Source organism: Ammodytes marinus (genome assembly GCF_949987685.1).
Source record: "Ammodytes marinus genome assembly, chromosome: 7".
In the NCBI taxonomy this organism is placed as follows: Eukaryota; Metazoa; Chordata; class Actinopteri; order Uranoscopiformes; family Ammodytidae; genus Ammodytes; species Ammodytes marinus.
In genome coordinates this window covers 549,087-573,945 of record NC_137211.1, presented here as the reverse complement: position 1 = coordinate 573,945, position 24,859 = coordinate 549,087, and the positions used below count along the sequence as shown (strand labels likewise).

At 40.8% G+C, this 24,859-nt stretch overlaps 2 protein-coding genes across 2 annotated transcripts in view; one reads left to right on the top strand and one right to left on the bottom strand.

Annotated features, from left to right (window-relative positions):
• Positions 1-24,859, top strand: part of cxxc1a (CXXC finger protein 1a) — a 50,262-nt gene that overhangs the window by 20,426 nt on the left and 4,977 nt on the right. The window contains exons 7-8 of the mRNA XM_080030917.1: positions 24,032-24,136; positions 24,841-24,859. The exon at positions 24,841-24,859 is cut by the window's right edge and continues 229 nt beyond it. Of these exons, the coding sequence (XP_079887043.1) occupies positions 24,032-24,136; positions 24,841-24,859 (124 nt within the window). The remainder of the gene's footprint in view (positions 1-24,031; positions 24,137-24,840) is intronic.
• LOC307253509 (uncharacterized protein) lies at positions 1,064-21,924 on the bottom strand. The gene is made up of 8 exons (XM_080031616.1): positions 21,871-21,924; positions 15,978-17,355; positions 13,068-13,135; positions 12,075-12,235; positions 11,126-11,321; positions 10,846-11,041; positions 3,168-3,229; positions 1,064-2,470 (listed from the first exon to the last, which is right to left on the bottom strand). The coding sequence occupies exons 2-8, from the start codon at positions 17,340-17,342 to the stop codon at positions 1,090-1,092; spliced, it is 3,429 nt and encodes a 1,142-aa protein (XP_079887742.1). The 5' UTR covers positions 17,343-17,355; positions 21,871-21,924; the 3' UTR covers positions 1,064-1,089.

Here is a 24,859-nt window from a genome sequence, read left to right as displayed (position 1 = left end):
GAAAAGCTAAATGTTACATTTGCAAATTTTCTTAGAAAATAATAAATAGTTTAAAATATACAGAATAATTTGCACAACACCTTCACAAAGACACCTCAGAACATGATGAAATATCACAGTATCGTTTACATTGGTTGTGTATTTATTCTAGAATTAATACACAACAAATATAAAGTACACAGTCTGTAGATGTTCTCACACACGGCATTCTTTAACCGTTCTTAACTTGGTCCTACCCTTCGTTATTCATTTAAAACATGTATTTAAGGATAAGCCTCTTGACATGCTGCATCTTGTTTCCTCAGAAAAACAATAAGGGAAGCAAAAATATCGAACAAGGAAAATACACAAGTGATAAAGAATACAATGACATAAAACATACGCAATTTACAAGCCGATACACATAAGTGCTCTCACAATATCACCAAAACCTCCACCATCACATTATCACAGAAACGGCACCATCACATGACATATATTCACTTTTTTTTAAGATAATTTTTTGGCATTTTCAAGCTTTATTAGACAGTACAGAGTTGAAATGGGGAGACAGAGAGAGACAGAGAGAGACAGAGAGAGAGAGGGGATGACCTGCAGTAAAGGTCTACAGGTCGGATTTGAACCCGTGACCACTGCAACGAAGGCCGGAGCCAATATGAGAAAAAATAGTGGGATAAAAAGTAATCAAGGGACATTTAGGCTAGAATAGATAAAAATGTGCGATTAACCGCGAGTTAACTATGACATTAATGCGATTAATCGCGATTAAATATTTTAATCGTTTGACAGCACTAGTCTAAATTGCAATCAGTGCACGCTATTAATTTATATACATTTGTTACTGCATTCACTAGGATATAATATTGATTGAGAATCTCACATGAGACCATGCTAGGTAATGAGAGTAAAATGCAATCTAAAAAGTAATATTTCCGGATGGTACATTTTTCCATCTACCAGCCACCTTGGCTTGTTAGCCAAAAAGTAAATTTTGACCCCTGATTGTGTGACTGACAAAGCCAGAGGATATCATCATCTCGTTAATACAGATGTAATGGATGTCAATCCCGTCTTAAACTAAAGACTCTATCAGACCACACAGACCTTCTGTGGAGATATCTTCAGAGGAAGTTCATAATCGTTATTGCTAATCAATGGAAACATCCTCTCAGTGAAAGTGTGTGTGATGGTGTGAATGTGTGTGTTAGTATCAGCATCAGAGAACGACAGCTTTCCTCCGTTCCAGTCCAGATTCACTCTGACCCTCTGGAGATGCTTCTTAAATGGGAGAACAGTGGGTGGACCTGATGGTGACCCTACTATGTATTTACCTTTAGTGAACTCTATTCCCCAGAATCCAGACCTTATGTCTCCCTTCCTCTGTGTAGACTCTGCTAACACACCCAGTTCCCAACGTCTATTGTGCCCAACCTGGACGTCCCAGCTGTGAGTCCCTGAGTTAAAGCCCTCAAAGCTCAGGACAGAACAATCATAATCAAACCTCTCTGGATTATCAGGAAGCTGCTGTCTCAGTAATTCTCGTCTCACAGTGGTTAGATCTTCAGACATGATGAGATATGGACCAGCAGTGTTTGGGTCCAGAACCAGAGTAGTGTAGGAGACCATTTCCTTCATCTTGTTCCAGATGTTGAAGGTCAGGTTGCCCAGGTGTTTGGCCTCGTCTATCAGAGCTCCTGAGAGCAGCTGTGGATCATCTAGTAGTGCCCCCTGCTGGACTCTGTCCACTGCAGCCTTGTAGTTCAGCAGGAATGAGACGTCTTCAGCTCTCAGCTGCTCCTCTGTGGCTCTGACTGTGTCTGAAAGAGCTTCTATCTCACTGCTCAGAGCCTCCATCTTCTCCTTCATCATCTGACTCTTCTGCTCCTCTTCCTCCCTCAGTGCAGCCATCCTGGCCTCCTCTTCCTCTTCTAGAAACTGGTGAAGCTTCTTAAACTGATCCTGAATCTGTGTCTCTGTGCGTCGGGCCTGGACCTTTATGTGTTTTGCTGTTTGTTTGGACTTCACTTTAACTTGTTCAAAAAGCTGTAACTTCTCCTTTAAGGGCTCCAGAGTTTCCTCAAGTTTCTTCTTGAGTTCTGGTGCAGCTTCAGCAATGGGTTTGATTCTGTGGCCGCTGTATTTCTCTGAATAACTGCAGGTGTGACAAACCATCTCCTGATGGTCCAGACAGAAGAGTTTGAGTTTCTCAGAGTGCAGACTGCAGCGAGCCTCTGAAGCTTTCTCATCTCTCTCCTTAGAGAAGGTCTCATCCAGGCTAGGAGGTAGGAGTCTAAATGAAGATCTTCTCTTACAAGTTGGACACTCTTTGTCTGGTTTCTCTCTCCAGCAGTTCTGCAGACATTCTTTACAGAAGCTGTGGCTACATGACAGAAGAACAGGATCTGTGAAGACGTCTTTACAGACCGGACAGAGATCCTCCTCTAATCTGGAAGACATTTTGTCTGTACAGCTGAAAACATAGAGAGAAAGTAGAGTGTTGGTTTGTTATAGTTACAAACCTACCACACCTCTAAAGCTCATCTGGTTTCAAAGTGTTTGTTATGTTCTACACGGTCGCCCATTAAATCTGGGATGGAGGATTTGGGGAGAAAATGGCAGTTGGGATAGAGATTCGAATTCAAATACCTCAACCGCTCCACTTGTTCTCTAAATCATATACCCCAGCTTTAAGTTGAAATGCATATTTTCTTTACCTCTTTTCATGAAATGATTGTGACAATGTGATTTATTCTAGATAAAGTGTATTCTTCTCAAAACTGTATTGATACATGTCATCCAAACATATCACAGTGAAAATTAAACCACAATTAACCTTTGCAAACTGTGTTTTCAAGCTTAAACAAATTTTGGGGTATTGAAAAAAGGATTATAATACAGAAATGTCGACCTTCCGAAAAGTATTTTTATATACGTATATATATATATAGGGGAGAGTGGCCTAAGTTGTGCAACTTTTCACTCAAAGTGACTTTAAAGTAAGGCCTTGACAGTAAAGTCTCCAACTCAAATATGTACATATATATATCAGCTCATAGAAATCTGAGGCCTTGGTTCTCAGCAGGAAACCGACGGATCTTAGTTTTATGCAACAGGTCCCCTGGTAGGGAGTGTGATTAACAATAACAAACTGTGATAACATAACCTACCTGGTTTGTCTCAGGTGAGCTAGGTGAGGGGGGTGAGCTCCTTCTCTATATGATGCTGTTGCTTAAACTGTAACAGAGGAATGTGTCTCAGTCCCAGGCTCAGAGAAAACTAACCACAACTGTAAAGTTTCCTGATCAACCACATTTCATCTGTTTAGTACAGAAAATTTTAACAACCTCTACCTTGCCCACCCCCCTCCCCTACCCCCCCGCCCCCCACACTGTAACTTTGCCTTAGCAACAGCATCGCTTCACTTGCTACCTGTCCAATAGCATTGTTGTCGCGTTGCTGCCTGTAGCTGATTGGTCACCAGTATTTATTCAATCTTTTTTTTTTTTAAGATTAAGATATTACGCTCTGCCAACTGCGCAACAAGCGTTCCCATTTAATCAATCTCAAACAACACTAGAAAATGCATTTCCTGCTGAAAATGCGTGTGAATGCTGAAACAGCTTACGCTAAACTGGATAGCTGAGTATGAAGATTTGAAAATGTCTATAAAGGTTTATAAAGTTGTTGAAGTTTATAAAGGTCATAATTGTGTAAAATAAGTTTAAAAGGAGTTGAAAAGTTGAATATATAGAGGTTTGAATAACATTTCTTGCTGAAATTATGAAGAAGTTGAAAGACATGGATAAAAATCTTAAAACTATGAAATAGTAATTGAATAGACTTGGAGCTAAACTACCTTGATGGCTTGAATGTATATGAATCAGCTAAAGGAGTATGAAGATGTGGAAAAGTAAGAAACAGTCTTAAGTATGAACAGTAGTGAATTGTTTAACTCTTATAGGAATGATGTTGAATATTTAAAAATGTCTAGATAAAATTATTACTGAAAGACATGAAAAAAAAAATGATGTGTGAAATAGGCCTTCAAAGAGCAGAGTGTTTGCCCCATTTCAACTGTGCCTCTCCGAACTGTCTAATAAAGCGGAAAAAAGAAAAAAATAATCAAGAAAAAAAGTTAAATTGCCCTTTAATGGGCAGAGTGAGTCAGCAAGGTGAGTGTATGTCTTATTGAGGGTCTGTGATCAGGCAGAAATCCCAACTTTTAGAGGCCTCAGAGAGGTCATTTCATCCAAAACCTCACCTAAAACTGCTGCCTCTAACTGACGGACCGTGAGTCTAACTGACAAAATTATTTTATTGTTAGAACCAGAAGAATCTGATAAAGACACAGTGTGAAGATTATGTCTGTAATGTGAAGAATATGAGAACCAGAGCATTTTAAAGGTGTGGTACAGTCTGCCTTTCTCCAGAAATGTCATGTCTCAGTTATCAAGGCGGCAGTTGGTTGGACACCATTTAGCTTGGAAGCCCAAAACTTCCATTGTGTAGGTCCGATTGCTTCAGTAGTCACATCTATGCGACCGGCAGAATATGTCCTACATTTTTATGTAAAAATTATCCGCGTAGGGTTTAATTTGTGGGAGTGAGAGGCAGTTATGTGGAAGGTTTTGGTGTATTTTTACACGAGTTCTACACTGTAACAGTTGGTTCCCCCACTCTGCCTCTGAACATTCCGTCCCATCCGGATCCCATTATAAATTTAGAAAGAGGTTGAAAAAAGCTTAAAACTAAAACTATGTTTGTTCAAAGACTGTTTAAGATTTTAAAAAGTTGAATAGGAATTGAATAGCTGTAATTAATGTGAATTGTTTAACGTTTGAATGGAGGTTGTAGCTGAAAAAATGCGGGAGGAGATAGGTTTCAAAGCGGAGGAAGTTTTAGCGGTTTGGAATGCTGCTCCTATCCGCGTCAATGTTAAAATAATTTGTTAAAAAGCTGAATATTTGAAATAGTTTAAAAGATTGAAACATGTTGAAATGTGTTTAATAGTGTGCTGAAAGAGCTGAACATTGTGATTATTGAATGGTTTAAATAGCTGAAAATTTGAAGGAGTTACACTTTTGAAGGATTTGGAGGCTGCTCCCATCCGCTTCAGTGTTAAATAAGTTGGTTAAAAAGCTGAATATTTTAAAAAGTTTAAAAGGTAGAAAAATGTTAAAAGAGGTCCAAACATGTCCTTAAAGAGCTGAACATTTTGGTATTTGTATGGTTGAAATAGCTGAAGATTTGAAGGAGTTGAAGAGAGCCAAAAAACGTACGGAAGCGGAAAAATAAGTTTAACTAGAAATGCAATTCCTGAAGAAATTGCGGTGTGAATGCTGCGCTGCTGAACTGAAGCTGATGCTGAATAAACTTCACTGCTGAATGTTGATGAAGAACAAAGGATGAATATATCTGAATGAATAGAATGATTGAATAATACAATTTAGAAAAATTAATGAAAAATTGATGAATTATGACCTTGAAACTTGACCTTTGACCTCTAAACTCCTCTGGGGTTATAATTGAGTCATAATAAACATTTGTGCAAAGTTAGAAGAAAATCCGTGTAAGTCTAAATTTTGCGGTAACTGGGACTTGAACCACCAACTTTAAGCTCCGGGTTTTAAAAAAAAAAAATAAATAAATAAAAATATAGATATGCCTAATGTGTCATATGCACTTACCACGAGACATGTTCCCCTTCACACAAAGATTTAAGGTGAAAATGTCATTCCCTAATTAGGATTCCAACCTGTGATCTTCAGGCTGCGAGACCTAGGCTTAAACCACTAAGCCACCAAACTTGTTGAGTCTAACAGAGCAGGTCACATCTATAAAGAGAACTCTATATTCCTATGGCGCGGTGGTGAGCTAATCAGGGCCAATTAGTAACAGCTGTGGTCCCTCTCCACCTTTAGAGCTGAGCGAAACGCATCCTTCAAACTTCTGCCTCTCACACGCAAACCGTTTGTCTGACAGACAAAATGAAGATACCGTGAGAATCAGAAGATTCCAAGATATGGATAAAAAACTTAAAACTGTGAAATAGTAATTGAATAGACTTGGAGCTAAAGTACATTGATGGCTTGATGGAGGGCTCGTCTGAGGACGACCTAGAGAGAGAATGTATATGAATCAGCTAAAGGACTATGAAGATGTGGAAAAGTAAGAAATAGTCTAAAGTATGAACGGTAGTGAATTGTTGAACTCTAATTGAAACAATGTGGAATATTTAAACATTTCTAGATAAAATTATTATTGAAAGACATGACATTTTTTTTCATGTGTGAAATAGGCCTTCAAAGAGCAGAGTGTTTACCCCATTTCAACTTTGTCTCTCCAAACTGTCTAATAAAGCGGAAAAAAGAAGAAAAAAAATCTAGAAAAAAAGTGAAATTGCCCTTTAATGGGCAGAGTGAGTCACCAAGGTGAGTGTATGTCTTATTGAGGGTCTGTGATCAGGCAGAAATCCCACCTTTTAGAGGCCTCAGAGAGGTAATTTCATCCAAAACCTCACCTCAAACCGCTGCCTCTAACTGACGGACCGTGAGTCTAACTGACAAAATTATTTTATTGTTAGAACCAAAAGAATCTGATGAAGACACAGTGTGAAGATTGTGCCTGTAATGTGAAGGATATGAGAAGCAGAGCATTTTAAAAGTGTGGTACAGTCTGCCTTTCTCCAGAAATGTCATGTCTCAGTTATCATGGCGGCAGTTGGTTGGACACCATTTAGCTTGGAAACCCAGACCTCCCATTGTGTAGGTCCGATTGCTTCAGTAGTCACATCTATGCGACCGGCAGAATATGTCCTACATTTTGATGTAAAAATTATCCACGTAGGGTTTAATTTGTGGGAGTGAGAGGCAGTTATGTGGAAGGTTTTGGTGTATTTTTACACCAGTTCTACACTGTAACAGTTGGTTTCCCCACTCTGCCTCTGAACATTCCGTCCCATCCGGATCCCATTATAAATTTAGAAAGAGGTTGAAAAAAGCTTAAAACTAAAACTGTGTTTGTTCAAAGACAGTTGAAGATTTTAAAAAGTTGAATAAGTTTTTAATAGCTGTAATTAATGTGAATTGTTTAACGTTTGAATGGAGTCTCTAGCTGAAAAAATGCGGGAGGAGATAGGTTTCAAAGCAGAGGAAGTTTTAGCGGTTTGGAATGCTGCTCCCATCCGCTTCAATGTTAAATAATTTTTGTTTAATTGCTATTAATTATGAAGTTATTAATTTTTTTGAAATTTTTGAATGAAAGCAGACATGTGGAAAATGGGCTGAATATGAGGATAGTTGAAGGAAGTTTGTGGAATGAAGCATGTTGAAGATATGGACGTGCATGAAAAGCGGGCGGAATAATAAGAATAAGAATAATAAATGCGGTGAATATCAAAGCTGTGAATGCTTTCAGCATTCACACCAATAAAGATTTGGATAACAATAGTGTGAATGCTGGAAGCTCCAGCATTCACACTAATTAAGAGCAATCTCTCACTAACAATGTCAAGAATATACAGAACATTATGCAAAACATACACAACTCAACAAGATAAGTCAGTCAAGTAAACAGTTTAAAACTAATTAACATTGAACATTTTAAACAATTTAAAAGAAAGTAAGTGACTTTGGTGAAATGACCCATGGATACCAACACATAGAGCTTAAAGCAGATCTCACAAGTTTACGCAGGTATGTCCAGACCAACAATGATCTGATATCATATTTAAATCTTACCGTCATGTCCCATGAGTCCACAGAATCTTAAAGCAGATCTCACAAGTTTACGCAGGTATCACAAAGTCCATTTAATTTCATTTTATTCACGGCTCTCGGCCACAGCACATGGCATGGAGCACAACAATCAAATCAAATCATAACAAAACAAAACAATGATAATCTGATATAATATTTAAATCTTACCGTCTGTCTGTCCGTGCGTCTCTCCTCTCTCACAGCTGAACAGAAATGAATTGTTTCAAGGTGTTTCTCAAATCAACTATATACCTGGTTTGTCTGAGGTGAAGCAGGTAAAGTTAAAGTTAAGCTCCTCCTCCATGGCTTCATTCCAAACTAAATGTTTTGATATGTTGACTGATAGTTTGCTGCAGCCTGTTGCAACAGGTTCAACAGCAGTTTGAACATATGAAAGTAAAACATTTTTTATTGGAAATGTAAAGTAGGATGTTTGGAAAAGATGTGTTAAAAAGTCCTTGCTCTGTTTGACAGCACTTGGGAAATACTTCAAAAACAAACAAAAACATCTAAACAGGGCTAATAATTCTGCCATCGGCTGTATGTATTTTCACCATGTGTCTGCACTAATAATCTTTATCTCAACTGTTGTTGGTTGAAATTCTTAAGTTTGTAGAACTCAAAATGGTGCCATGCCATTATTCCGACAGGTTTATAGTCATCCTTTCATAACATATTTCCCATTGGTCCAATGGCTCGTTATTTCTAAAATTCTGAACAACAGGAAATCTTCTAGTAGCACAGGTAAAACGAGCAGAGAAGTTACATTAAATTACATTACATTACATTTAGCTGACGCTTTTATCCAAAGAGACTTCCATTAAGTGCATTCAACCATGAAGGTACAAACTCAGAACAACAGGAATCACGTCAGTACTATAGCTTCAAATCACACACACACACACACACACACACACACACACACACACACACACCACTATAGCTTCAGATAAACCAAACTACAAAGTGACACACGTACTAAGTGCTACATGGAGATGTAACAAGTGCAATTTGTTTAAGTTATTATAATCTACTACTATCTAATGTCCCAGATGACACAATATAGTGATTCTCAGTAGATCTTTATTGAGCCATAATCAGTAACATTTCATGTCATTCATTCATTCATTCATTCATTCATTATGATAGGGACAATGCTCATTCATAACAGATCTAGATGCTGTAAATAAGAGTTAGCTGTTAGCTGTTTGTGCTAATTTTCATCCGTTGTCTTGTCCCCAGCCGGTTCTTAAAAAGGCAACATGCGATAAAATAACAATAATCATTAACCCGAAGCATTAGGCCTACATATATTCACTTTTTAAGACAGTTTATGAACAAACCAAACACATATTAGGCTCGTTTGAGGAGGAGACGTCTTGCTCAGACCTTTGCAATCAAGACACACGTCTTGCTGAGCGCACAGTATTATGGTTAGACTTTCCACTAAAGTATAACAACCATCTGCCACCTTCTATGAAAAGCTAAATGTTACATTTGCAAATGTTCTTAGAAAATAATAATTAGTTTAAAATATACAGAATCATTTGCACAATACCTTCACAAAGACATCTCAGAACATGATGAAATATCACAGTATCCTTTACATTGGTTACAAGGCACAAGGTATTCTTCAACCGTTCTTAACTTGGTCCTACCCTTCGTTATTCATTTTAAAACATGTATTTGAGGATAAGCCTCTTGAGATGCTGCATCTCATTTCCTCCGAAAAACAATAATTAAACCAAACACATTGAACAAGGAAAATACACAAGTGATAAAGAATACAATGACATAAAACATACTCAACTTACAAGCCGATACACAAAAGTGCTCTAATATTATCACCAAAACCTCCACCATCACATTATCACAGAAACGGCACCATCACATGACATATATTCACTTTTTTAGACAGTTTATGAACAAACCAAATCAACAATGTACACGTGCATTAGGGCTAGAACCAACCCAACCCCAACATAATAACTTTGATCACATACAGGGCTTTCAAAGTACAAAAAAATTAAAAATAATAACTTCATAACTCAACCAACTAACCATTTCACATAACATTATACACAGATCACCAACAAGACTTAAGGCCAGGACACACCAGCCCGATAATCGCCGTCGTCAAAAAAAAAGACGAATCTGTTTGGTGTGTGCCGTGACGTCGGCCGACGTAGAGGTCGTCGGGCTTGTTTTGAGCCTGTCGGCCGCCGATTGATCATGTTCAATCGGCGGCCGACCGTCTTTCATTTGGAGCAATTTGATTGGTGGAAGGCTAGCGAATCAGTGAAGCCCGGAAGTGAGGCGAGTAGCACAAACAGCTAACAACAGCTAGCCATCGTTTTAATGTGTTTGTTCGTTTCGTTTTGAGAGTACTCACATGCATCAACCCTTGTTGACTGCTCGACACCATGCTCGACACTCTCTGCTAAAAATTGTGCTCTTATGGTCCATAAATATAAATACGTATTTCTATCTATGTTTATGCTCTAGAGAGCTGTCCCATCATTTCCGGCTTCCGTATTTTTGCGGGCCACAATACAGATTAGCGCCGCCTGCTGTTATGGAGACATTACGTCCCGCGCAAGTAACAGAGCGTACGGAAAGTCAGCAGTCAGTTTGGTGTGTTCTCTGGCCGCGACGGGAAGGCTGGAGCTTCCTGAAACAGCCGACTCCATTTTTTGCGTAGTCGGAACATGTCGGACTGGTGTGTCCTGGCCTTTAAGGGCGCTCCGACTGATCTGAAAGCAATCGTTATCGGCCGATAATCATTAAAAATAGTTTGAAGGGGGGTTGTTATAAACGCAGATTATATACATTTGTTACTGCACCCACTAGGATATCATATTGATTGAGAATCTCACATGAGACCATGCAGGTAATGAGAGTAAAATGCAATCTAAAAAGTAATATTTCCGGATGGTACATTTTTCCATCTACCAGCCACCTTGGCTTGTTAGCCAAAAAGTTAATTTTGACCCCTGATTGTGACTGACAAAGCCAGAGGATCTCATCTTCTCGTTAATACAGATGTAATGGATGTCAATCCCCGCCCTAAACTAAAGACTCATCAGACCTGTTCCACTGTCACACAGACCTTCTGTGGAGAGATCTTCAGAGGAAATTCAGAATCCGTATTGCTAAACAATGGAAACATCCTCTCGGTGAAAGTGTGTGTGAAGGTGTGAATGTGTGTGTTAGTATCAGCATCAGAGAAAGACAGCTCTCCTCTGTCCCAGTCCAGATTCACTCTGATGTTCTGGAGATGTTCCCTAGATGGGAGAAAAGTGGATAGAGCTGATGATGACATTGCTATGTAATAACTTTGATTGAACCCTATTCCCCAGAATCCAGACCTTATGTCTTCCCTCCTCTGTGCAGACTCTGCTAACACACCCAGATCCCAACGTCTACTGTGCCCAACCTGGACGTCCCAGCTGTGAGTCCCTGAGTCAAAGCCCTCAAAGCTCAGGACAGAACAATCATAATCAAACCTCTCTGGATTCTTAGGAAGCTGCTGTCTCAGTAATACTCGTCTCATACTGGTCAGATCTTCAGACAGGTTGAGTAGGGGACCAGCAGTGTTTGGGTCCAGAACCAGAGGAGTGTAGGAGACCATGTCCTTCATCTTGTTCCAGATGTTGAAGGTCAGGTTGCCCAGGTGTTTGGCCTCGTCTATCAGAGCTCCTGAGAGCAGCTGTGGATCATCTAGTAGTGCCCCCTGCTGGACTCTTTCCACTGCAGCTTTATAGTTGAGCAGGAATGAGACTTCTTCAGCTCTCAGCTGCTCCTCTGTGGCTCTGACTGTGTCTGAAAGAGCTTCTATCTCACTGCTCAGAGCCTCCATCTTCTCCTTCATCATCTGACTCTTCTGCTCCTCTTCCTCCCTCAGTGCAGCCATCCTGGCCTCCTCTTCCTCTTCTAGAAACTGGTGAAGCTTCTTAAACTGATCCTTAATCTGTGTCTCTGTGCGTCGGGCCTGGACCTTTATGTGTTTTGCTGTTTGTTTGGACTTCACTTTAACTTGTTCAAAAAGCTGTAACTTCTCCTTTAAGGGCTCCAGAATTTCCTCAAGTTTCTTCTTGAGTTCTGGTCCAGCTTCAGCAATGGGTTTGATTCTGTGGCCGCTGTATTTCTCTGAATAACTGCAGGTGTGACAAACCATCTCCTGATGGTCCAGACAGAAGAGTTTGAGTTTCTCAGAGTGCAGACTGCAGAGAGCCTCTGAAGCTTTCTCATCTCTCTCCTTAGAGGAGGTCTCATCCTTGTTAGGAGGTAGGAGTCTAAATGAAGATCTTCTCTTACAAGTTGGACACTCTTTGTCTGGTTTCTCTCTCCAGCAGTTCTGCAGACATTCTCTACAGAAGCTGTGGCCACATGACAGAAGAACAGGATCTGTGAAGTCTTCTGTACAGACCGGACAGCAGAGATCCTCCTCTGATCTGGAAGACATTTTGTCTGTGCAGCTGAAAACATAGAGAGAAAGAAGAGTTTGGTTTGTTATAGTTACAAACCTTCCACACCTCTAAAGCTCATCTAGTTTCAAAGTGTTTGTTATGTTCTACACGGTCGCCCATTAAAGCTGGGGTGGAGGATTTGGGGAGAAAATAGCAGTTGGGATAGAGATTCGAATTCAAATACCTTAACCGCTCCACTTGTTCTCTTTGGTCCCTCCCCTATGGTCCCTCCCTGACACGCTCTACACCAACAAAGTCGTGCCAAAGTGAATGGACAGTCCCAACAGCCAATAAGAACAGAGAATCAGAGCCTCGCTCTGATTGTTCAAAGTGTACAGCTCATGTTAACTTTGACCAATCAGAAATCATATACCCCAGCTTTAAGTTGAAATGCATATTTTTTTTTACCTCTTTTCATGAAATGATTGTGACAATGTGATTTATTCTAGATAAAGTGTATATCTTCTCAAAACTGTATTGATACATATCATCCAAATTAACCTTTGCAAACTGTGTTTTCAAGCTTAAACAAATTTTGGGGTATTGAAAAAAGGATTATAATACAGAAATGTCGACCTTCCGAAAAGTATTTTTATATACGTATATATATATATATATATAGGGGAGAGTGGCCTAAGTTGTGCAACTTTTCACTCAAAGTGACTTTAAAGTAAGACCTTGACAGTAAAGTCTCCAACTCAAATATGTACATATATATATCAGCTCATAGAAATCTGAGGCCTTGGTTCTCAGCAGGAAACCGACGGATCTTAGTTTTATGCAACAGGTCCCCTGGTAGGGAGTGTGATTAACAATAACAAACTGTGATAACATAACCTACCTGGTTTGTCTCAGGTGAGCTAGGTGAGGGGGGGTGAGCTCCTCCTCTATATGATGCTGTTGCTTAAACTGTAACAGAGGAATGTGTCTCAGTCCCAGGCTCAGAGAAAACTAACCAAACTCTAAAGTTTCCTGATCAACCACATTTCATCTGTTTATACAGAACATTTTAACAACCTCTACCCTGCCCACCCCCCCCCCCCCCCCCCGACCCCACACTGTTACTTTGCCTTAGCAACAGCATCGCTTCACTTGCTACCTGTCCAATAGCATTGTTGTCGCGTTGCTGCCTGTAGCTGATTGGTCACCAGTATTTATTCAATCTTTTTTTTTTTTAAGATTAAGATATTACGCTCTGCCAACTGCGCAACAAGCGTTCCCATTTAATCAATCTCAAACAACATTAAGAGCATTAAGGGCTCACTAACCATGTCAAGAATATACAGCACATTATGCAAAACATACACAACTCAACAAGATAAGTCAGTCAAGGAAACAGTTAATAACAAATTAACATTGAACATTTTAACAATTTAAAAGAAAGTAATTGACTTTGGTGAAATGACCCATGGATACCAACACATAGAGCTTAAAGCAGATCTCAGAAGTTTACGCAGGTATAACAAAGTCCAGACCAACAATGATCTGATATCATATTTAAATCTTACCGTCATGTCCCATGAGTCCACAGAATCTTAAAGCAGATCTCACAAGTTTACGCAGGTATCACAAAGTCCATTTCATTTCATTTTATTCACGGCTCTCAGCCACAGCACATGGCATGGAGCACAACAATCAAATCAAATCATAACAAAACAAAACAATGATAATCTGATATAATATTTAAATCTTACCGTCTGTCTGTCCGTGTGTCTCTCCTCTCTCACGGCTGAACAGAAATGAATTGTTTCAAGGTGTTTCTCAAATCAACTATATACCTGGTTTGTCTCAGGTGAGGCAGGTGAGGGGTTAAGCTCCTCCTCCATGGCTTCATTCCAAACTAAATGTTTTGATATGTTGACTGATAGTTTGCTGCAGCCTGTTGCAACAGGTTCAACAGCAGTTTGAACATATGAAAGTAAAACATTTTTTATTGGAAATGTAAAGTAGGATGTTTGGAAAAGATGTGTTAAAAAGTCCTTGCTCTGTTTGACAGCACTTGGGAAATACTTCAAAAACAAACAAAAACATCTAAACAGGGCTAATAATTCTGCCATCGGCTGTATGTATTTTCACCATGTGTCTGCACTAATAATCTTTATCTCAACTGTTGTTGGTTGAAATTCTTAAGTTTGTAGAACTCAAAATGGTGCCATGCCATTATTCCGACAGGTTTATAGTCATCCTTTCATAACATATTTCCCATTGGTCCAATGGCTCGTTATTTCTAAAATTCTGAACAACAGGAAATCTTCTAGTTAGACAAGCAGAGAGAAGTTATTATAATCTACTGCTATATAATCTCTAAATACCAGATGACACAATATATTGATTCTCAGTTGATCTTTATTGAGCCATAATCAGTAATATTTCATTTCATGTCATTCATTCATTCATGATAGGGACAATGCTCATTCATAACAGATCTAGATGCTGTAAATAAGAGTTAGCTGTTAGCTGTTTGTGCTAATTTTCATCCGTTGTCTTGTCCCCAGCCGGTTCTTAAAAAGGCAACATGCGATAAAATAACAATAATCAGTAACCAGAAGCATTAGGCCTACATATATTCACTTTTTAAGACAGTTTATGAACAAACCAAACACATATTAGGCTCGTTTGAGGAGGAGACGTCTTGCTCAGACCTTTGCAATCATGACACACGTCTTGCTGAGCGCACAGTATTATGGTGAGACTTTCCACTAAAGTATAACAACCATCTGCCACCTTCTAGGAAAAGCTAAATGTTACATTTGCAAATTTTCTAGAAAATAATAAATAGTTTAAAATATACAGAATCATTTGCACAACACCTTCACAAAGACACCTCAGAACATGATGAAATATCACAGTATCCTTTACATTGGTTACAAGGCACAAGGTATTCTTCAACCGTTCTTAACTTGGTCCTACCTTTCGTTATTCATTTTAAAACATGTATTTGAGGATAAGCCTCTTGAGATGCTGCATCTCATTTCCTCCGAAAAACAATAATTAAACCAAACACATTGAACAAGGAAAATACACAAGTGATAAAGAATACAATGACATAAAACATACTCAACTTACAAGCCGATACACAAAAGTGCTCTAATATTATCACCAAACCTCCACCATCACATTATCACAGAAACGGCACCATCACATGACATATATTCACTTTTTTTTAAGATAATTTTTTGGCATTTTCAAGCTTTATTAGACAGTACAGAGTTGAAATGGGGAGAAAGAGAGAGAGAGAGAGGGGATGACCTGCAGTAAAGGTCTACAGGTCGGATTTGAACCCGTGACCACTGCAACGAAGGCCGGAGCCAATATGAGAAAAAATAGTGGGATAAAAAGTAATCAAGGGACATTTAGGCTAGAATAGATAAAAATGTGCGATTAATCGCGAGTTAACTATGACATTAATGCGATTAATCGCGATTAAATATTTTAATCGTTTGACAGCACTAGTCTAAATTGCAATCAGTGCACGCTATTAATTTATATACATTTGTTACTGCATTCACTAGGATATAATATTGATTGAGAATCTCACATGAGACCATGCTAGGTAATGAGAGTAAAATGCAATCTAAAAAGTAATATTTCCGGATGGTACATTTTTCCATCTACCAGCCACCTTGGCTTGTAAGCCAAAAAGTTCATTTTGACCCCTGATTGTGACTGACAAAGCCAGAGGATCTCATCATCTCGTTAATACAGATGTAATGGATGTCAATCCCGTCTTAAACTAAAGACTCTATCAGACCACACAGACCTTCTGTGGAGATATCTTCAGAGGAAGTTCATAATCGTTATTGCTAATCAATGGAAACATCCTCTCAGTGAAAGTGTGTGTGATGGTGTGAATGTGTGTGTTAGTATCAGCATCAGAGAACGACAGCTTTCCTCCGTTCCAGTCCAGATTCACTCTGACCCTCTGGAGATGCTTCTTAAATGGGAGAACAGTGGGTGGACCTGATGGTGACCCTACTATGTATTTACCTTTAGTGAACTCTATTCCCCAGAATCCAGTCTGTATGTCTCCCTTCCTCTGTGTAGATTCTGCTAACACACCCAGTTCCCAGCGTCTATTGTGCCCAACCAGGACGTCCCAGCTGTGAGTCCCTGAGTTAAAGCCCTCAGAGCCCAGGACAGAACAATCATAATCAAACCTCTCTGGATTATCAGGAAGCTGCTGTCTCAGTAATTCTCGTCTCACACTGGTCAAATCTTCAGACAGGATGAGCCATGGATGAGCAGTGTTTGGGTCCAGAACCAGAGGAGTGTAGGAGACCATGTCCTTCATCTTGTTCCAGATGTTGAAGGTCAGGTTGCCCAGGTGTTTGGCCTCGTCTATCAGAGCTCCTGAGAGCAGCTGTGGATCATCTGGCAGGGGGCGCTGCTGGACTCTTTCCACTGCAGCCTTGTAGTTGAGCAGGAATGAGACTTCTTCAGCTCTCAGCTGCTCCTCTGTGGCTCTGACTGTGTCTGAAAGAGCTGCTATCTCTCTGCTCAGAGCCTCCATCGCCTTCCTTATCTTCTGACTCTTCTGCTCCTCTTCCTCCCTCAGTGCAGCCATCCTGGCCTCCTCTTCCTCTTCTAGAAACTGGTGAAGCTTCTTAAACTGATCCCTAATCTGCGTCTCTGTGCGTTGGGCCTGGACCTTAATGTGTTCTGCTGTTTGATTGGACTTCCCTTTAACTTGTTCAAAGATCTTTAACTTCTCCTTTAAGGGCTTCAGAGATTCCTCAAGTGTCTTCTTGTGTTGTGGTGCAGCTTCATCGATGGGTCTGATTCTGTGGCCGCTGTGTTTCTCTGAATCTCTGCAGACGAGACAAAGCATCTCCTGATGGTCCAGACAGAAGAGTGTGAGATTCTTAGAGTGCAGACTGCAGAGAGCCTCTGAAGCTTTCTCATCTCTCTCCTTAGAGGAGGTCTCATCCAGGCTAGGAGGTAGGAGTCCATATGAAGATCTTCTCTTACAAACTGGACACTCTTTCCCTGGTTTGTCTTTCCACAACTTCCTCAGACATTCTTCACAGAAGCTGTGTTTACATTTGAGAACAACAGGATCTCTGAAGACTTCTGTACAGACCGGACAGCAGAGATCCTCCTCTAATCTGGAAGACATTTTGACTGTGCAGCTGAAAACATAGATAGAAAGAAGAGTGTTGGTTTGTTATAGTTACAAACCTACCACACCTCTAAGATCTGTGAACTGGTTTCAAAGTGTTTTATCTACACGGTCGCCCATAAAGTTGGAATAACATTTTTTTACCTCTTCTCATGAAATGATCGTGATAATGTGAATTATTCTTGATAGATGAAGTCTATATCTAACTGTATTGATAAATGTCATCCAAACATATCACAGCAAAAATTAAAACACAATTAACCTTTGCAAACGATAGTTAGCTATGTAACTACGGTTCTATGAGTTCCTACTGACCGCCAGAGGCGGTGCTTTCAGCACTGGATGTTCCATCGCGCGCATGCGCAGGTCGAGTAATTATACCAAAATAGTCACCCGTGACACCCGGGTGACCCCGGGAATATCTATGTATCCCGGAAGTCACCAGAGGATCTGTTCCAACTGGATCTTCTCGCGGTGTCTGAGAAGTCTGAGTGACAGAGAACTCTGGCGGTCATCCGGAACTCATAGAACCGTAGTTATATACGTAACTATCGTTCTATTTCGTTCCTACTGACCGCCAGAGGCTTTCAGCACTGGATGACTTATACCAGAAAGGTCACGAAGAGTACTCATCAATTAAGGGCTTGCAGCCATCAACAAGACAGCCGCCATCCCACAGGATGAGGAGCAGAAACATTTACTCTGTAAAGCCGCGCAATGTACATGATGAAGACCATGTAGCCGAGGCGCAAATGTCCTGAAGAGGAACCCGCTTCGAGGCAGCCGCGTTAGGTCTGCCTGACTCAGCGGCTCAATGGGGGTAGACCTAAGGCCCTCACGACTACTTGCAAGTCCCCTGATGGTGCCCTCAGCCAAAAGGCTATTCTTATCTGTAGTCCCCTGGCAGTGTCAGCGGCTCTTGGTAACTCCAGCCGCCCACTGGAGAGCAAATCAACGAAGGCTAGGCAATCGAGTCTCAGGCGAGAGCACACCCAGGCAACAATGCAACACCCCTTAAATAACACAGTGACGGCAACACTTGGATCCCAAGACGTTCACTGGCGAGCAAATAAAGTAGCCTAGGCTATTCAACCAGGCTAAGGCGTGAGCTACCGTGCAACGGTGCGACACGGCTATAATAATACAGCGGTGTGAAACTAAGCTGCCAACTGGCGACACACTACAGCAGCCTACACACGTGCAACAGTGTGACACGGCTAAAATGACACGGTGAAGGCGATTTAGGAAACTAAGTCGCCCACCGGCGAGCAATACAGTGTAGGCTATACACATAGTGTGTGGCACGGCTCACCCACTGGCAAGCAAATAAAGTAAGCTATGCTACGCAAGGCTTAGGCAGCTCAATACAACAGTGAAAGCGACTTCTGCCCCGAAGACGCCCACTTGACGAGCAGGCTAGGCAATCGAGCTTTAGGTGAAATCACTCGAGCAATGATGCGACGCCCCTGAACTACCAGTGATGGCGACTCTAGAGACCTAAGCGCCCACTGACGAGCCAATGAGTAGCCTGAGCCAACGTGCTTCGGCGAGAGCACTGAGAACAGTGCGATCCCGCAGGAAGAAACCATGACGGCGACCCTGTGCTATCGGGCCACTCAATCGCGATAAATCAAAGTACGCAACCGGCCTAGGCGAACTCAGCACCCGAGCAACAGTGCAACAATGCTAGAAAAGCAATACATTCGAGCATACAATTAGCAACCGGGCTTAGCGAAAAACACACGGCGCGAACAAAAGAATAACACGGCGACTGTGAACCCAGCCGCCGCCTGACGAGCTCAATTAAAGCAAGGTGGAAAGGTGATATTAGCTTCCGCGGTAGCCGCCGGCTACGCGTAGCCTTCACACTACTCACCCCTGACCGGCCGCAGCCGAAGTCGAACGAATTGCAAGTCGCAGCCTTTTGGTGGACGAAGTCAAATCGAAGCACCAACCCTTAGGTTACAATGAACATCCAGTGGTGAAAGCACCGCCTCTAGATGAAGCCATCTTCACCACATGGAGCAACGTTCACACCAGCCTCCTGGAAACACTTGCATCAAGCCTAAACAAATCTTTGAGGTGATCAACAAGAACGGTGGGCCTACCCACTACTGGTCCTTTTTTAGGAACTTGGTTGCGTTTTTGAATTTTTAAGGCTATGGTCTTTTTTTACAGTAGAAATTGACAATTGAAACCTTTGGGAAAGCTTCTTGTAGCCTTCCCCTAAACCATGATAATGAATAATCTTTGTTTTTAAGATCTTTTGGGAGCAGTTTTGATGATCCCATTCTGTCTCACTTCAGCAGAGAGTCAAAGAGAAGTACAACTTGCATTTAGGCACCTAAAATAAATTTTCTCATGATTAAACAGACATTTCTATGAGGTTCAAGGCTTAACAACATAATCCAACCAACTTTATGTTTAAATTCATCAGTTTTACATGCTGTTACAGGCATTAAAATCAACAAAACCACAAGGGTACCCATATTTTTGCACAGCCAGTTTTTCACATTTTATTTTATTTCATACAACCAAATACTGCTTTTCAAAAAATCTTTGTTTGGAAAACATCCCAGTACTTAGCTGTTCCTGGTAAATTAAAGACATACCACTTTTATATTTTTTTTGTGAAAGCAGAGTCAATTATAATGCCGGCTGAGAGGGGTTCCCAAACTTTTTCATATGATTGTATATATATATATATATATATATATATATATATATATATATATATAGGGGAAGGTGGGGTGATTTGTGCAACTTTTTACTCAAAGTGATTTTAAAGTGAGGCCTTGACAGTTATGTCTCCAACTCAAATATGTACATATATTTCAGGATGTTGTGCATCCCTGGCAATAAAAACTTTGGATCTGGAATAAACTGTTTAAGAAATATAGCTTTCGGAAAAAAAGTTGTCTTGTCGCACAAATCACCCCACGTAGTGGGGTGATTTGTGCGTCATTGTGTCACAATGACAAAGTCACCATCATCATCTTTCTGGCCATCTGAACTCTCATCAGTGGTGTCGTTAAGTGGAATTGAGATGTCACTCTCTCCTGAGCTACTGTAGACTATCACTTTCTTTTGGTGACCAGCGTATACAGCCATGCCACTGGCACAACTCTCAGAAATGTACTTTGCACTAGTTGCTCCGTGCTTGTGGAACCAACTGCCACCTGACAAATGTGATTCCCCCTACATTTCTGCCTTTAAATCAAGGCTCAAAACCCATATGTACACCCTGGTGTTTCCTCCCCATTAACCTCTGCACTACTTACTTACCTCTGCACTACTATCTGTGTTTATGTGGATGTATGGGCTTTACGTCTTTTATTTTGGTTATTGTTATTTTACCTTCATTGTTTACCTACTGAATGCACTATGTACAGTACTTTGGACAGTGCAAACTGTCATAAATGTGCTTTTATAAATACATTTTACTTACTTACTTACTTATAACTCACCCAGGCCCTTGCGCACAAATCACCCCATCCCCAGAATTTTGGATAATAGGCATGATGCAGCAATTTAGGGTTGACATTGTGCTAACTATATAGACTCAAAGTGTAGCATACCAAAGCACTAAAACATGTGTCAAAAGTTTTCAAACGTGTCTATAATTGTTCAGACACAATAATCAAAAAACCTTGATCATGGAAATTTTACTTTGAAAGGCAAAACACAGTTTTTTGAGCTTAAATGTGCTTATATCTTATTCCTTGTGTCTCCCTTCTTTACAGGATGAGTCAAATGGATGGCTCTTCTTAAATATGTGGTCACATTTCCAATTTCTTCCACGGTTTTCTAGAAACAAGGGGTTTTGCAACTTCCAAAATGCACAAATCACCCCACCTTCCCCTATATATATATATATATATATATATATATATTATATATTATTATAATATATGTTGGGCTTGGTGCTCTTTTTCTTTAACAAGACCTATTTCTCTGTAATATAATGAATGCATTTAAATGCAGTGAGAGGAACGAAGCAGAAGAACTCTTGTCCAGCTATGCCGTGATCTTAATATAAAAAACACAAACATAAAAAAAATATATATATTATTATCATTTTTTTTTTCACATATTCATCCGCGCCCCCCCTGCCATAACCCCGTCTAGCACATTTTTCTCACCAAGTAATATGCAGTGGAAACGTTACCTGACAGACTATTCACAGCTGGTTCAATTTTCTGTGATATGTTTGGATGAGAAAAGTAAAGTTTTGAGAATATATACGCTTTATCAAGAATAAATCACTCTGTCACAATCATTTCATGAGAAGAGGTCAAAAATATTTTATTCCAACTTTATGCAGGACCATGTGTGTAGTATAGGACATAAGAACCCTTATGCATGGTCTGTGCATGTTCTTGTTCTTTGACTATCCATCGATTTCCATCTGAGAACCATGGCCTCTCAGATTTCTATGAGCTGATATAAGATATAAATCGTACCGTCTGTCTGTTCGTGCCTCTCTCAGAGCTCAACAATAACAAACTGTGATAACATAAAATACCTGGTTTGTCTCAGGTGAGTCAGATGAGGGGGGTGAGGGAGTGAGGGGGGTGGAGCTCCTCCTCTAAAGGATGCTGCTGCTTAACCTGTAACAGAGGAATGTGTCTCAGTCCCAGGCTCAGAGAAAACAAACCAAACTCTAAAGTTCCTGATCAACTGGTTTTACGGCATTTCATCTGTTTAGCACAGAACATTTTAACAACCTCTACCCCCTCCACCCCCACACACACACAGACACACACACAGGTGGTACAAGTGGTAGGATGGCCTAGACTAGAGGAAAGGTGGCCGACCAGTAACCATGAGGTCTCTGGTTGGATCCCCGGCACCGGACAGGAGGGTGTTAGTTGTAAAACTAGCAGAGGCTGGTATTACGTCTATGGTGCCCGGGGCGGGGGGGAGGACGCTCTGCCAACTGCGCAACGAGCGTTCCTATTTATACAATCTAAAACAACATTAAGAGCAATCTCTCACTAACCATGTCAAGAATATACAGCACATTATGCAAATCGTACACAACTCAACAAGATGAGTCGGTCAAGTTAACAGTTCAAAACAAATTAACATTGAATATTTTTCTTTTTTTTTTTAAGATAATTTTTTGGGCATTTTCCAGCTTTATTAGACAGTACAGAGTTGAAATGGGGAGACAGAGAGAGAGAGAGAGAGAGAGAGGGGGATGACCTGCAGTAAAGGTCCACGGGTAAGGTTTGAATCCGCGACCACTGCAACGAAGGCCGGAGCCAATATGGTACACGCTTTATCCACTACACCACCGGAGCGCCCGACATTGAGCATTTTAACAACTTAAAAGTAATTAAGTGACTTTGGTGGAATGACCCATGGATCATTCATTGAGTTTAAAGCACATCTCACAACTTCACACAGGTATAACAAAGTCCAGACTAATAATGATCTGATATGATATTTAAATCTTACCGTCTGTCTGTCCGCGCGTCTCTCCTCTCACGGCTGAACAGAAACTGTTTAGAGGTGAAATAAAATCTTACCTGGAATGTCTCAGGTGAGGCAGGTGAGGGGTTAAGCTCCTCCTACATGGCTTAATTCCAAACTCAGTTTTTGATATGTTACTGATAGTTTGCTGCAGCATGTTGCAACAAGTTCAACAACATTTTGAACATGTGAAAGTAAAAATAATTGTGTTGGAAATGGGAGACGCATTTTGACGTGTTATTGAGTCCATGAGGGGTTGTGAGGTGCTTCACTTCTGCAATGTGGGTGCACAAATGGCAGCTTCACATTACAGCGAAGAGTTTGAGTTTTTTCTTCAAATTAGGTGTGTGTGTGTGTGTGTGTGAGTGTGTGTGTGTGTGAGTGGGATAGTGTGAGTGTGTGTGTGTGTAAGTAAGTGGGGAGGGTGTGTATGTTTTTGTGTGTGTGTATCTAGTGAACCAGTAAACTGGTTAGTGTTATTGTTTTAGTAAAAAGTGCAATGTATAGTGAATAAAATGAGTGAGTGACTTTTTTTGACAGTGAAGGTTATTGATTGTTCTCGTTTCTAAAAACGTCAAATCAATGTTTCGTATTCCATGTAGTTACTAGCAGTCACCACTAGATGTTAGGGTTTGGCACAGCCCCTTAGCCTACATACCAGTTTACAGAGCCTAGGCTGTGTGTACAATGCCCTACTTCCTATTATAGATTTGGCACAGGCCTTTTGTTCACATTCCAGTTTACAGAGCCTAGGCTGTGTGTAATGTTCACATACCAGTTTACAGAGCCTAGGCTGTGTGTAATGTTCACATACCAGTTTACAGAGCCTAGGCTTTGTATAAACACCATACTCATTGTTCCAGGTTTAATAGGGTTAATTTACCATGTAGTTGCCAGCCCTCACCACTAGATGTCACTGTGGGGAGGCATTGGCGAAGTGGGTAGGGAGGTCGCCTCTGGATCGCAGGGTCGGTGGTTGGATCCCCCGTCTCCCCGCCACATGTCCAAGTGTCCCTGGGCAAAGAGACACTGAACCCTAAATGTCTCCTGATAGTTAGCTTGCACCCTGCGTGGTAGCTGCTGCTGCTATCGGTGTATGAATGTGTGTGTGAATGGGTGAATGTGTACAAAACAATGTAAAGCGCTTTGAGTCTGTGAAAAACCAGGGAAAAGAGCTTTATAAGTGGAGAACATTTACTGTGTTCCAGGTTTGGCAGCAGAGTGAGGATGAAGAGTCTCCGTCTGACTCTCTGAGGAAGAAAGCTGTGAAAGTGAAACACGTGAAGAGGAGAGAGAAGAAACCAGAGAAGAAGGTACACACACACACACACACACACGCACACACACACACACACACGCACACACACACACACACACACACACACACTGCAACACACACACACAGACACACACACACACACACACACACACTGCTATATACACACGCACGCACACAGATAGACAGACAGACAGACACACATGCACGTCATTTTTAAAGGGCTTATTGCATATTGTAAGCTGTGTAATTTTTCCTCTGAAGATCATAGTCCATCAGTGCAAAGAATGCTATTTTAATATAGTTTTTCTTAATGCCTTTGTCATGGGTATACGCTCACCCAGGAACAACAGCTGGCGTGGTAAAAACACTACCGCTTTAGTCCAAAGGGGACGAATTAACAAAATAAAAAGGGGTTGTCTATTTTGCCTTGTTTAAAGTGCATATTGCATTATTGTTTAATTTTGTCCCTCCCGTCCCCCTGTAGAAGTCCGTCCCCTAGGCCCCTAGACACACGCACGCACGCACTCACTCACTCAATCACTCACTCACTCACTCACTCACTCACTCACTCACTCACTCACTCACTCACTCACTCACTCACTCACTCACTCACTCACTCACTCACTCACTCACTCACTCACTCACTCACTCACTCACTCACTCACTCACTCACTCACTCACTCACTCACTCACACACAGTTCTTAAATAGTAATTTTGTCCCTCCCGTCCCCCTGTAGAAGTCGGTCCCCTCGGCCC

What these genes read in the sequence shown, in the direction of transcription:
- LOC307253509 (XM_080031616.1), bottom strand. Translation starts at nt 17,342, where the DNA reads ATGTCTTCCAGATTAGAGGAGGATCTCTGCTGTCCGGTCTGTACAGAA. An exon ending in TCTGTGTGACAGTGGAACAG is followed by an intron (nt 3,230 to 10,845) that starts GTCTGATGAGTC and finishes GTTACAGTTTAA; the next exon opens with GCAACAGCATCATATAGAGA. An exon ending in GCTCACCTGAGACAAACCAG is followed by an intron (nt 2,471 to 3,167) that starts GTAGGTTATGTT and finishes CTATGTTTTCAG; the next exon opens with CTGTACAGACAAAATGTCTT.